This window comes from Plecotus auritus (genome assembly GCF_963455305.1).
Source record: "Plecotus auritus genome assembly, chromosome: 8".
Classification (NCBI taxonomy): Eukaryota; Metazoa; Chordata; class Mammalia; order Chiroptera; family Vespertilionidae; genus Plecotus; species Plecotus auritus.
Window position 1 is genome coordinate 163714528 of NC_137782.1, and position 14690 is coordinate 163729217.

General features: G+C 55.9%; 1 protein-coding gene across 1 annotated transcript; it reads right to left on the reverse strand.

Annotated features, from left to right (window-relative positions):
* Nucleotides 1–706: 706 nt before the first annotated feature.
* SLC35F6 (solute carrier family 35 member F6) lies at nt 707–14439 on the reverse strand. The gene is made up of 6 exons (XM_080685435.1): nt 14229–14439; nt 6776–6848; nt 5863–6034; nt 5394–5606; nt 4550–4660; nt 707–3292 (listed from the first exon to the last, which is right to left on the reverse strand). Exons 1-6 carry the CDS (start codon nt 14303–14305, stop codon nt 2823–2825), a joined length of 1116 nt encoding a protein of 371 aa, XP_080541561.1. The 5' UTR covers nt 14306–14439; the 3' UTR covers nt 707–2822.
* Nucleotides 14440–14690: the final 251 nt, after the last annotated feature.

Sequence of the window (14690 nt, forward strand, 5' to 3'; positions counted from 1 at the left end):
TTGTGAAAGGAGGCGGGGCTTTCTCCCTTTCTTTACTTGTTTGTGGCGACGCTGTCAGACTCATGTCCTCCGGTGCCCTCTGGTGGACAAAGGAAAGCTCGATTCTGGAGGTGGAGATGAGTTTGTAGAACGCGTTTCTGACAAGTCACTTTGCTCAAACGTTTTATGTTTTGCTCTACCTACCCAAAAATGGCGTTTAAAGATGAGGAAATAGACCTACAGAGAACGTGACAACCCCATGTCGCGCCTGTGACTCTCCCGGGAGCACCCCCGAATATGACTCAAGCCAGTTTAACTGCATGTTCTTGATAGTTAGGGATCTGTGGATAGGGTCAGGCGGGACCTCAGCACTATTCTTGGGTCACACTCTCGGACATTACAATGGAATTATCCCAGGGATACGTCAGCTTCCTTCCTGTTGCGGATAATCCGCATTCAGAACTGGGTAGTGAGAATAAAACATAGAAACATCAATGAGAGGATCCTGCACGCCCCCTACTAGGGATCCAGCCAGCAACCCAGGCATGTGCCCTTGACTGGAATCGAACCTGGGACCCTTCAGTCGGCAGGCCGATGCTCTATCCACTGAGACAGACCAGCTAGAGCAATCTGTGGATTTTATATTCCACTCCACGGTAGTATGTACAATAAAATGTTCCTTCCCCTCTGAGCGAAGCTGATGGCTCATGGGCAAAGGGCACATGATACAGGGTGCAGATGTTTTATTGAGTTGTACACTTGAAAACCGTATGGTTTTGCAAACCAATGTCACCCCAATAAATTCAGTAACATAAATAAAAGCTGATGCCCCAGTGTGCTCAGCAGGGCCTTCAGTGCCCCTGACAGACCACCCTGGCGCACAATGCAGCCTTACATGACACCCCACTGTGCGTTGGCCTATACAGTCCTGGGGTCCGGGTACAGGCTCCCGGCTGTGCGCCCTGTGGCAGAAAGGGCTGGGCAAGGGCTGAGCCAGGCTCTCTGGCTTTGCCTGTCACTGGCTGTGACCTTGGGAAGTTCCTTCCTCTCTCTGGGCTTCAGTTTCTTCATCTGAACAATGGATGATGGGCTGGGTGGTTTCCATGCTTTGGTACATGAGCGCTTTTCCATCCAACATTCTAGAGGCCGCCCCAGGAATACCCCAGTTGACACCCCTTCCCTCTTTAAAAAAAATCCATACTGCTAATTTCCCTTTTCTTTTTTAACAGAAAGGCTAAAACCACGCCCCCAGGTAGGCTTTTCTTTCGTTTTTGTTGTTTCTGCCAAGGCAGCTATAGTCCCCAGGACCCTCACCCACCATTTCCTTCTTCCTGTGACACACACAGTGTCCCAGAGCTGCCCAGGGGCCCCCTGGGACTCAGGGCTGGTGGAAAAGAAAGACCCTCTTCTCCCAACACACTTCAGTAACCTGCTGGATTCCCACACTGCCTGAGGGTCTTGCTTCCCAAAGATCCCTTCCCCCAGACTTGTTTTTAAGGAAGGCATTTGGTGTTTTATGCGAGCTGCCCAGGAAAATGGTCTGAGGCCCCAGAAACTACCAGGGATTGAGGAATGCTGGGATGGAGGGCCGCTCGACTCCCTGGGGTCCCCAATGCCAGCTCCCTCTCTTTGAGGGGGATGAGGGAGACCTACTGGGAGGATACCAGCTCATGATGTTTCTATCCCAGCCACAGAAAATTCCCCCAAAGACCCCAGAGAGAGACCAGTATGGTAGCGGGGTGGCGGGGGGGATGTGGGGGGTGGCTACAGATTTGGAATCAGATTTCATTACTTAAACACCTGCTCCATGAGGAAGTCACTTAACCTTCTCTGCCTCGGTTTCCTCATCTGCACCCACCTGTGCAGGTTGTTATGTGACAGAATGAAAGTTAAGCACTTCATACAAGGCCTGGGATGCCAGAATTACTGTGAACGGGCAGGATCCTGGTCAATCCATCACCCTGGAGGTGGGGCTGAGGGCCAACTGTGCTCTAGATCCCAGCCTGTGGCAGGACCATGTGGCTACATGGCCAGAGCCCATGGCAGGACACCCGTCTTGCCAAACAACTTATAATCTTGGGCCTCAGTTAAAACGGAAGGTGCAGAGTTCATAAAAGCTGCTACCCTAAGGGCTGCCTGGAATTCCCCTGCAATCTCTCCCAGGAAGGGGAGCCTGAAGGCCTCCCAGCCCAGCGCCAGGACACCTGGGCACCAAAACAGGCCTGGGGGAGGCCCTGTGGGCAGAGGGAATTCCCAAAGAATGGGCTGTCTCCTTTCCCAGGTTGGCCAAAATCTCAGGCCACAGAATGGGCCAGCTGGGGTTGGAAGGCTCCGAAGCCACAGGCTGACACCATCTGCTTTACGGAGCGGGACACCAAGGCCCAGAGCGACCAAGGGGCTGGGAGCACAGGCTGAGTTAGCAAAACCGAAGGCTCCGGACAGCACTAGGGGACATCTTGCACGTTTTAAAAACGGGGCACTTAGTTCTGCTTTGAATTTGCTCACTGACCTCTCTTCTCTGGAGAATAATTTTGCTTGGGATTAGAAAATCCTAGGGGTGTTACTCCTGCAATTCCACTGCGTGGTTCCGCGTTAGTGCTGCTGTGGTGGCTGGCCTGGGTGAGCTTGGCGTGGGTCACTGCACACAGGCCTGGGGGAGGTGGGGACAAAGGAGGACCTGGGTGTCCTGTCATCTTCTGTGGTCTGGGGGTCTGTCCTGGGGGGTCTGTGGGGAGGGGCAGGGCGAGGCCTTGGGGACAGGGAGCTTGAGGCTCACAAGTCTGTGTGGCCTCAGCCTCAGGGTGAACAAGGTGCATCCACGTGGCAGCAGGCCCGCAGGAGGCTCAGCTGGCATCGTTGATGAGAGTCCGAGAGGGATCCAGCAGGCGCTCTCGCTCGCCCTCCTCTGCTGGGGACTGGCCGCGGGACAGGCGGGCCAGCAGCGGGCGGTGCAGCCCGTTGTAGAGGGCAGTGCCCATCAGGAGGATGAGGAAGCCGAGGATCTGCAGCGGGTGGAAGGCCTCCCAGCCCAGCGCCAGGCTCAGTGCCCAGATGACGATGGTCCGCAGGCTGTCCAGCACCATGCGGGTGGTGGCACTCATCTCCTTGGTGACGCTGATGCCCGCAAAGTTGAAGAAGGCGATGCTGCCGATGTTGCCCAGCAGCGCCAGGGCGATGAGCGGCTGCCGGCCCACCTGGCAGAAGGCGTCCAGGGCGTCCTCAAGTGTCCCTCGAGGGTTTCCGCTGAAGGAGCCGGCAGGGATGTAGTACATGGGCACCAGCAGCAGGGACAAGATCACGAAGCCAAAGAGGCCTGCGGAGAGAAGGGACCACATCACACTCTGCTTGGCCCCGACTCCCACTCCCAGCACATTGGGGCCACCTCCCCTGATCTCCAGCCACCCCTTCCTTGGGGCCCCCACACGAGGGCCTTCCCCTCAGGACCGAGAGCTGTCCCTTCTCATCCGGAGTTCACAACAGCCACTGAATGGGCTCCAGCTGCCCTTCTCCACGTTAACCCACATTTTCCGACTACACCGGAAGAAATGCATTTTACATTGCGACCAGTGCATGTACGCACAGGCACATACACACGCACGCTTTCACAGAACAACAGCTACCCTTACAATGTGCAATGCTCTCTGACTTCTAAATTCCAGTCGACTCATTTAAAAAAGAATTGCTGGCTATAACCACTACGGTGCCCACAAGTGTGGAAAAACTGCTCTCATTCAGCGTCACTGGTCTGTGATAAGGAACTGAACCAGAATGTAAATCAATGCACCGCTTCATTCAGAAAGTCTCGCTAGGAAAAAAAGAGCAGAAACAGAGTATGCTTGACAATGTCGTTGACTTAGTTATGACCATTTTGCCATGGCCCTCAGCTCACTGTGGACCAGGCACAGAGAGCAACCTGACGAGGCCACGGGCCACACTTGGTAGCACTGCTCTCATCCTCCCTGCTAGTGTCATATTTTTAAAGCATAATTTTAACCGCTATTTCCCTGCTCCAAAACCTCTGCTGGTTCTTCCCTGCCTGTCACTTATATTCACTTGCCTGATGTTCAAGGTTCTCCATATGAACCTGCCCTGATCATTCTCCCAACATCAAACCTGCATCTCGCCCAAACTATTCCTCACTGGGTTGTAAACTCCCGTCCAGCTCCCCATGTCTTTGCTGTCTGGAGTTCCCTCCTTCCTACTCTGCCTGTTGAAATTGCAGCTCAGATGCCACCTTCCCTGACCCAAGGCACTCAGGTAGGCTTGGCAGGTGCAACATCACTTGAGCACAGGGGGCCCGAGCTCAAACCACTGCTTGGTCCCTTCTTGCTGGTCAGCGCCTCTAGAGTGAGGCTTACAACTAATTCATCTTCAGCCTCACCCTCCCTGAGCTCCTGGGCATGTGCACGACATACGTGGCAAAGGGAGGAAGGGAGGGGGCAGGACGCTCACCTCTCCCAGCGGTCCCTGGCACCTGGACCTGTGCTCCTACATGTGCGTTCACTCCACACGCTACCCTCCAGTCAGCACCCCGACCAGCGCCCTCCCCCCAGCCCCTGTGCTCACTCACCCTCCGTGCCAACAGCCCGCAGAGGGTGCACATTGTGCTTGTAGACGAACTTCTCCTCGAGCACCATCTGGATGGAGACGATGATCTGGGCCATGATGATCAGCAGGTCCCCTGTGGGGAAGGACCAACAGGGCCCAGGGTGAGGGAGGCAGGGAGCCAGAAGGCCACGGGGCTGTGGGCAGGGTGGCGGGCCCAAAGCTGAGGGAAGACAGCCCCCAAGGGGACATAACAATAGCCCGTGACTTTTGCAGGACAATATAGTTCACAGGCACAGTCATAACATAACTAATCTGCTGGCCTCTGGGGGTGGGGGGTGGGGGGTGGGGGAGGGTTAGGTTGATAAGGCAGGCACCGCACCCCCTCGGGGCTGAGGTCCCAGAAGGCCCGGAGGCCTGCAGAATGGGGTAAGCAGGTCTTTTGAGCACAGGCTTGGGAACAAACATTTCTGGTTAAATCCTACCTCTGAGTGACCAGGGTGGTCACTTCATTGTAGGACGGGCTACACTGCTTTCTTTCTGGAGTAAGTGCTCCATGAAGGTTCATGTCCCTCCTCTCCCAAATCCAGCGGTGTGTGTGTGTGTCTAGGAACATCACAGCACAAGCTCTCTGCTTCCTCTGACCTCCGGCTCCTTATCTACCCATTTCTCATGCTGCATGGGCCTCTGGCCTTCTCTACACTCTACTTGCCAACTTGAGAGCAGGTGCATGTCCACAGCGGCTGGTCCCCACATGCCCACCCAGGGCTTGGCATGCAGCAGAGCTGGTCAAAGCTTGTTGACTGGCTCTGTGCTGGGTTCCTAGAGAGGGCAGGAGGGCAGCCCCTGGGTCCCCGACCCCACGGCACCTGTGATCACTTCGCTGAGCTTGTGCTGATTGTCGTGCTTGCTCAGGAGGTCGGCCAGGCCCACGACCACCAGCCCCGCGATGGTGGCGAGGATGCCCAGCCACTGGCTCAGCACCAGCCTCCGCCCCAGGAAGGCCACGGAGAACAAGCCTGTGAATATGATCACTGCTCCCCGCAGCATCTGGAAACTGGAGGCGCTGGTCATGTTCAAGGCTGGGAGAGGACAGACACATGACATTAGTTCCTGAGAGTCCAGGCTGTCTGTCCGCTGAGGTGTTCTCAGGGCTGAAGACATGCCTCCCACCTGGGAGGTGCTCAGTAAATCTCAGGTGAGTGTGCGTTTGTGAAAGTCTGTGGGAGAGGGCAGGGGTGGGTGAAGATAAGCTGGGGTGGGAGTGGCTTTTTCATCAATGGCCCCCTTGGGTCATGGGCTTCTCTGAGCCCTACTTGGCCTGGCCTGGCTACTCACCCACATACATGATGCTGGTCCCGGTCATGTCGCAAAGGGCTGGGGCCAGGAAAAGAAGGGGGTTGAAGGGCTGCTGGGGATCCATGCTGGCATCTGAGTACCTCGCGGCTCTGCACCGGAGCAGGTAGAAGGCAGCCAGGCAGGAGAACTCCCCCAGGAACATGCCCACCGCCTGCAGGGACAGAACCCTAGGAGTTTAGGGCTGGAGGGAGGGTCACCTTCAACAAAAATATTTTTAACATGACCTTTCTTCAAACAAGAGCTTACCTATAACCCCTACACATAGAACTGGCACAAGCAAAGCTGCTGTGTGTGGGAGGCCAGAGACTGCCTCCTGGGTCACCCCTAAGCCCCTTGAACATCTTGACACAAACCCTAAGGCTGTGTAGAGCCTTGTCTGAAAACTACTGATCTAGGCCAACCCCTGGTCAAGTTCCAGATGGATAAACTGAGGTCCAGTGAGGCTCAGGAATTTATTTAAGGTCACAGAGCAAGTTGCTGGCAGAGCGGGCTGAAATCCGGGTCTCCTACTTTCCTGTGGAGCAATAAGGTGCCTCCTATTTATGGTCCCTGTCCCTGTGGGGTCTGGGCTCCCGATGGGTGGAGAGCAGTTTTTGCTACGAGGGCTGATGTTTCCCAAATGTGTCCTGACTTAGACGTGGTGAGGGCTGGCCTCACAGTGCCCACTCAGGCCTCTCACAGAGGACTGTGCCCTTTGCTCCCTTCCAGGGCACGCACACTCTGGCCTCTCTTCTGGGGAGGGAGAGAGACGTGGGTAGTTCTCCTGGGAGCAGGGGGAGACTCCACCCCCAGATCCGGAAAGAGCAGGGCCTCCGGGGCCAGGAGGCCTGGGCGACAGGAGGTGGGGAGGATTGGGAGGTGGGGAGGGTTGTGGGGAGGATGGGGCAGGTACCTGGAGGAAGGGGTGCTGGAAGCTGTGCTCCTTGCTTCCTCCGCAGCCCTGGGCCACGAAGTTGTCAGCCCACCTGCAGCAGAGAGAGAGAAGGTCACACCCTGTGGTGCAGCGGGTACCTGCGGACAAGCTCGCTCCTCCCAACGCCAAGAGGCCATACTTGGGGGACTGGGCCCAGAGTGGGGCTCCCTCTCAAAGGGAAAAGTCTCCGTGCAAGGAGTCATCATCTGGGGGTGTGGACAGAATGTGGGGACTTGAGAGCCTTTCGCTGAAATGTCATGAACCTCTAACTGAAATTAAGCTTTTCCTCAAACTCTGAACGCAGCATTGCAGCACTGGGGCTTTGTCACAGAAATCACAGCTACTCTCATGATCCCACGAGGGTCGTTGCGGAGGCTGTGAAGTATCATCACACTCATCACTGCTCCAAATTTATAGTAATTAGACCCACTGTTTACAATGTTATGTGTTAAGAAGCGTATAGACACATATTACTATTCATGAACTTGCCTTTTTAATGTTTTGATAACTTCATGTCAGCATAATTGGCTTTTTCTGTGATCCTCAGTCTTTTATTTGCTCATTTTATAACATTACTTTAGGATTCACCAGATTATCAAAGAGCCACACTGCACAGTATCAAGAGTCACGGGTCTACAAGGGCACTTGGGCCCTGGGAAATGCTGCCCGACACAGACCACCTGGTCACCTTCCTGTGACCGGAAGGCTTGGAGGGTCTTTCCAGTGCAGACGCCGAGGCAGGTGGCAAGTACCCGGCACAAGTGGAGCTGCCTCCCTGCCAGCACCCTGGCAGACGGCATAACTGATTATGGCTCGCTTCCCCAAAGAGCCCACACAGGCCCAGAATCCTTCACGGCCCAGGGCGCTGGACAGCTACCACCAACATTCTGTCTTGTCCACCGTCTGTGCACTGCAGTCCCGCCCTTGAATTTCATTTTTGCTGTGGTCTAGTCTGATCTCTCTTTCATTTGAAAGCCCTTCAGAGATCTGGGGACTTTTCCACCTTCTGATTCTTCTCATCTCCTGGCTAAACAGCTCAGTCCTTCCTAACCTTTCACTTCCCTGGCTGCTGGCTTCTGGAAGCGTGCTGGTGGGCCAGGCCCAGAGCCAGGGGCATGTGATCTGGCCCAGACTGAGCCTGGAGAGACAGTGACCCTCTGTCACATGGGATGCCCTGGTTAGTTGACACGACTGTGTCTGCTGACTCAAGTTAGTTGACACAACTTGGACTGTGTCACACTGCTGACTCAAGTCACTCAGACCCAGGGCTGCTTTCTGTGGGCTGCGGGCCTGCTCCCTCTGCAGCACCCACCAAAGGCAGAGGCTGTCTCCAAACGGAGAGGTTCAGGACGTCTCCCAAAAAGTCTGTCAGGAGCAGCCACCCTGCAGTGCCCAGCCCTACTCCAGAGGCATCTTTGCACAAGCAGAGGGGCCTTCTGCTTCCTGTGTCCCCCTCCGCCCCCCCCGCCAGCACAGAGCCACAAGCATGGGCCCTGGTTGTGCCAAGCAGTTAAGAGTCTGGGTCTGACACACATCCTGTCCAGCCCTGGCTTCTGTGCCCTGCGTTTGGGGAGGGGAACAGGAAGCTCTTTCCCACGGCCCAGGGCATGGGCACAAGGCCCGGATGCTGGCAGTGGGAGGGCGAGCTGAGTGGTGATGGAGCTCCTGGTCACCCGGGAGGGCAGCACAGGCCTGTGAGGGAGAGACCACGTCTACCCAGATACCTGAACACATCCCAGGGCGAGGGAGCAAACAGGGCTAAGGCCACCTTATCTCACAGAGGGAGACCCCCATCCACTCCCCGAGAGGGTAAGAGGGGGAGTTAGGAGGGCTCGTGGTTCTTGGGAATGACGAGGTGCAAAGGAGAGCTGCAGGGCGGGGAGAGGTTCTGATGTGACTGGCTGGGAAGGCAGAGAGGAATCCGGGTCAGGGGACTGGCTACAACCAGTCCCAGCATCAATGGAGAAAGGAAGCCCTCGCTGCAGAATAAAACCATCCGCTCTCTGGAGTCTCATTTCTGCCTGATCTGCTCCAGGTTCTGGCTCTTGGGTCCCCAGGGAGGGAGGACATGGGACGTGGGTGGGAGCCACAGGCAGCTGTGGCTCAGGGCAGGCATGATTTACAAGCTATTTGCTTTTGCAGGAAGAGCCTCCTGGGAGGGTCTGGGGGAGGCAAATGAGTGAGACAGAGGAGAAGGAGTGAAGAGGTCAAACTTCACCAAGGGCACAGAGCCAACTTCCCCGGAGGCACTGAGCAGGTTGGAGAGATGGGAATTCCTGGGGCTGGAGCCAGGGCTCCTCCGAGAGGGGTGGGTAAGGGAGGGTCCGGCCAAGTCCATAAGGTCAACCAGAAGCCTTGGTCACAGGCAGGTATGGAAGCCCCTTCCACATCCTGGGGCCGCACCCAGAGCAGAGATTGGCAGGTTCAAGATGACAACTCACATCTGCCTCACTCTCTGGTTCCACTCACTGTCATTTAGAGTGGAAGTGCAGCATCCAGCAGCTCCCAGTCTCTGTCCCCTGCTCCTGGTACATCACTACACAGAAGCTCACACAGTTTTGGGCTGAATGAATGAGACTATCAGACCCCTCCAAGCAAATAGGCAGGTACTACGTACAGTCCAGAGGCAATGACTCATGAGTCCCAATTTCCCACCTGGTCTGAGGTGCCCCCTGCTGGTGGGACAGATGGGCCCAGGGTGGGGCACTGCATGGGGAGCTGGATGCAGGGTTGGTGCTGAGCTCCGCCCCTCCCCCACCTCCACCCTAAAGGGCTGTCTTTGCTTTCTCCAAGGGCTGGGTCTGCCTGAACAGGTTGGGGCTGGCAGCATTCCCAGTTGGGGAAAAGGAGTCTTTTTGTATCTGAGGGCCTGGGGATGGCTGACAGCCCAAGGGATTAGGTGTCATCGGGACAGGCTGCCCTGCCCAGGCTCTCTTCAGCCCGGGAGGAGATCAGGCCAGCAGGCACTTTGAGAGGAGTTAGGCTTCACATCCTGGCCCTGAGACAGACCTCAGTTCATTGTGTAGGCACAGGAGGACCTCAGTAGCACAGAACAAGAGCCAAAACCCAACCCCAGTCCATCTGGGGATGACAGCAGTGACCCTAACGTGGGATAGCTCTTGGCTATTTGCAAATCATGTCACTAAAATGTTTTTATAAATACAGGCTTCACTGAGTACTGACTTTGTGCCAGGGCTGTGCCCAGCACTTCCCGAGGGTTGTCTGGTCGAAGTCTCACAGGGATCCTCATTTTACAGACGGGGACTTCAAGGTGTCGGGTGAAGGGGTGGAGAGAGGTGTGTTCAGGCTCAAAGAGTTAACAACAGGCCCAAAGCCGTGTGCTGACATTTACATTCAGAAAAGGCAACAGGCTACATGGAAAGCTGATTTTGAGTTTCATAGGCTGAACAAGTTATAGTGTTCTTATCTATAAAATGGGGATAATACAGCCCTAGACGGTTTGGCTCAGTGGATAGAGCATTGGCCTGCGGACTGAAGGGTCCCAGGTTCGATTCTGGTGAAGGGCACATGCCCAGGTTGTGGGCTCGATCCCCAGTAGGAGGCATGCAGGAGGCAGCTGATCAATGATTCTCTCTCATCATTGATGTTTCTATCTTTCTTTCCCTCTCCATTCCTCTCTGAAATCAATAATATATATATATATATATGTGTGTGTGTGTGTGTGTGTGTGTATATATATGTGTGTATATATACACACACACAAACACACACACACACACACACATATATTTATTTATTTTAAAATGGGGCTAATACTAATGAGTTGTCAAAAGTAATAAATAAGATATGTAAGACCTGGTGCATGGCAGGTGGTCAATCAAAGTTCTTTTCTGCGCCTCCTCCCTTTCCCCTTGATCGAGCAGGAGCCACCGCCCCTTGTGGTACGCCAGGCTCTGCTCCTGCCCCGGGGAGCATCCCTTCTCCAGTAGCGCATCCTTTCTTCAGGACCTACCCTGCTCGCTGAGGCTGAGGCGGCTGGAAGGGCCTCAGGCTACTGCCCCAGCAGTTCCAGAGTTGCAAAGAGGGTGAGAAACTCAGCCATCATCTCACAAAGCTCCTATTACACAGACAGGAACCCAGGGCCCAGAGAGGGCTGAGGTGCCCAGAAGGGCTGGTACCCAGGAGTCTCTACCTCCAGTTCCTATCCCTCTCCTCACACCTCAGGTTCTCCTATCACCTGCTTATTCCAGTTTCTTCCCACCCCCCTGGCTAAGGTGGGGCAGGGGTTCAACTCTGCAGATGGGTCCTCCATTCTCTGTAGATACTGTTTCCAGGGGAGAGCCATGGTCTCCATGGCAGGAGGCCAGTGGGGACCCACCAGGGTCAGGCTGAGGCCGCATGAGCAGGTGCCTCTCTTAGAGTTCCCGGGGCCTCAGCAGGCTGGGGCGGGCTCCCCTTGATGGGGGGTGAGTCACTACACATGGCCTTGCCCAGTCAAAATCACAGCTCAGCATTCTGAGAGGCGAGCGTATCTATGTGTGTGTGGGTGGGTGGGTGGACTGAGATGGAGGAAGTGGCTGCCCCAGACCAACTGGCTGTGTGTCCATTCCCCGCAGAATCTCTGCCATTTCCTCTTGAGTTCCCGGCTTGTCAAGCCCAGTGAGTCAGCGCCTTTCTCCCACAGAGGGAGCTATAGAAGGGCCCAGGGCTTCTCTACTCTCTAGGGTAACCCTGGCTCACGCGGTGATAAATGAGAATGAGCCCTCTCTAAGTGCAACCAGAAAATCTTCCTCAGTAGATTTTACCTGTGTCTGGGGAAAAGGTGGAAGTCCCGCCCAAGAAAGAGGGACTTTGGGGTCCTGCAATGGTTAAGGAATAGGACTGGATCACAATGCTGAGACCTAGGTTCTGGTCCCTGCTCTGACCCAGCCAGCTGAGCCACAAAAAGAAACTTCCATTGGGACCTCGGCTGTAAATTGTGGGGGTTAGAATGGATGATGTCTATGTTTCTAACAACTCCAAATGCCCCCCCAAAATGACTAGAGAAGTCCCCAGCCTCATCCCACGTTGCTGATTAAGAGCATGGATTCTAGAGCGGGCTACTTAGGCTCAAATATAAGTTCTATAATAGCTGAGTTGAACTAGGGCAAGCAAGTCCATCTTTCCATACCAGTTTCCCGATCCGGGAACAATGAGTTTACCTACTTCATAGGGTGGTAATAAGAATTCATTAATTTAACACATGAAAGGCGGCCAGAGACAGGCCTGGCACGTGGTGCTCTCTGTGAATTAGCCGATTAGCACTTGCTATGATCACATTCTTATCTTCCTGTCCCGCCAAAAACTGCAGGTCAGAGTGTGATTTCAAATTGAGAATTAATCCCCATCAGGATAAACACAGCCACTTTCCCAAGTTCTTTCTCTCCGAGAGCATCCTTCTCACAGGCTGGCCTTGGAGCACTGTTTAGAGGGCAATTCTGGGGCCCGTCTCAGGGGGGAGGCTCCCGAGAGGCCCCACATCAGGCTACAGGCCAGGGGACAGGATCAAAGGTTGGGTCCCCACCTGGGAGCTTCTTTCCTGCCGCTCAAGGCAAGGCCTCCGGAGGCTGAGGACCCTTTGGTTTCCTACCTGACCGGTTTGGAGCTTTTAAAGGAAGGAGCTGAGTCAGCCCCGTTTACCCCTGGAGTAACTGGCAATCTCAGCTCTCCTTGGGGACGGCAACCCTACCGCCTCTCTAAGAAGTTGCCTGAGGTCTTGTCTGGAGCTACAGATGGGCCACTGGTTCTGCTGTGAGCAGATCCTAACTTGAGGTGGGGCCCTCAGGTTGAGTCTCCTTTAGAGCTAAGGCTCACAAAGGAGTGACCTTCAGGAGGCCTCAGGGCTCAGGAGACGAGCACAGGACAGACGCAGCTGACACAGACAGAAGGTGGGCCCCCCCAGAGCTCCACTTCCTCTGGAGAAGGGAGGACATTGTGATCGCCAAGTGTGTACATGTCTGCCTCCTCCACCTCAGATTCTAAGCATCTCAAAGGCAGAGACCGTCTCCGTCTTCTTCCCTGAGTCCAGACGGTGCCTCATACACTGTAGGTGCTTTACACATGCCTGATGCATTGAATAGGATACTTTCCTCCTAGACCTCTCTTCTGGGGGCATTTGTCACATCACTGATGTCATGTGCTGGGAGCCAAAGCCTCAGAAATGAGTAAGACATGACCAGCCCCCTCCTCCCAGGGAGCATAGGCCAGAAGGTGACGAGGGTGACTCCTTCTTGCTCTGGAGCCTGACTGGGAGGGAGACCACTGTCCACCATTCCCCACGTGCACCTTGGAATCGGTTCAGAGAAAGGCCAGGCTCTGGTCCTGGGGCTCTTAGACGGTGAACAGAGGGAAGGAAGGCCCTGCTTTGAGGTGGGGCAGAGACAGAGGCAAAGAGCTGCCAAGAGAAGGGGCTGCCTCCTGGAGCCCTGTCCTCCTCGCACATTACAGAGAGGAGGCTATGTTTGGTTCCTCACCCTCATGACAGCCCTGGGTGCTCAATCCCCAACCTCCTAGGGCCTGTCCTCACCCTCCCACCAGCACCGCACCCCCATACATCATGGCTGAACTGCCCACCTGCCCTCCCTGTCTGGGTTAATGGCGCTTCTGTTCTCCAGGCAGACATCCTGGAGTGATCATTGTCTCTTGATCCTGTGGGTCAGCCTGTGGCTTCCCTCTGCACCTGGTCTCTCCCACCTCACTGCCCCCTCCTAGTTCCCCTCACCTGCTGGCAGCAGCCTTGGGGTGGTTTTCCCTGCACCGAACTACCCTTCACCTTGACCACCAGCCTCATCATGCCACTTTCAGCACCTCACTCCCTGCTCAGAAGCCCCTCTTTGATTATGGGGTAAAATCCAGCGCGGACATTAGGTGTTAGTCTGGCCTTGCTGTTTCCTGCCGCGATGTCCCCGCCACAAGTAAAATTCCAGCTGTAACCCTTCCTCCATGAGGGCTGACAGGGCTGCCCCTTCTCGGATCATTCGGCCCGCATGGCCTCTGTGGTAGCTCGCGAGCACACGTCTGGGGGCCTCCCCGACCCCCTCCCAGCACCCGCACAGCTCCGGGAGGGCGGGGCCTCCCACGCCGGCATTGGAAGGGTTCCGGGAGAGGAACTGGTCCAACCCTCCGTCGTTTAAAGGTGAAACTGAGGCGCGGAGGTGGAAGTGACTCGCAGGATCGAGCACACAGCGAGTCAAAGCTGGGTGGGATCCCCTCCAGCCCGGGCACCAACTCGCCCCGCACTAACCCAGGCCTCGCATCTCTGGGTGGTCCCTAAACCGAGTGAACCGACCGGAGAAACTGGGCGAACGGGTGAGGCCGGGAGAGGACAGCTGAGAGGGGTAGGCGGGGAAGGTGGTGGTGGGGGGGTCGCCAGCGCCCCGCGGCCGCGGCAGGCCCAGCGGCGCCCCCGCCCCTCCCGCCGGCCCGGACTCACTTGGCGGAGAGCGTGTTGATGGAGCCGGTGACGAGCATGAGCCCGGCCAGGAACAGCTGGTACTTGGTCCAGGCCATGGCGGCGGCGGAGGGGGGCGCGACGCTGCAGGGACCCCCGCGACCTCCACGATCTCTCGAAACTACAGCCCCTGACCCGGTCACCCTGGGGTCTCGGGCGCTAGCGCTTCCGGGCCGGGCGGCACGTGACTCGCGCCGGCCCCACCCCCTGCCCGCTGGTTCCGCCCCCTGCCCCGCTGGCTCCGCCCCCTGAACTGGGCGCGCCGGTTCCCACAGGGTGACAATGACAAGTCTCGGGGCCAGGTCTCCCCATTTATGAAAGGAACTGATGGGACGGTGCAATGAGGGTGCATCTTGGATGTCAGAGCGTTTTGTAAACCGTTTGGAGAAGCGGAGCTGAATGATGTCAGAGGCAAACTACAAAGTGTTCCTATCCAGCGTGGGA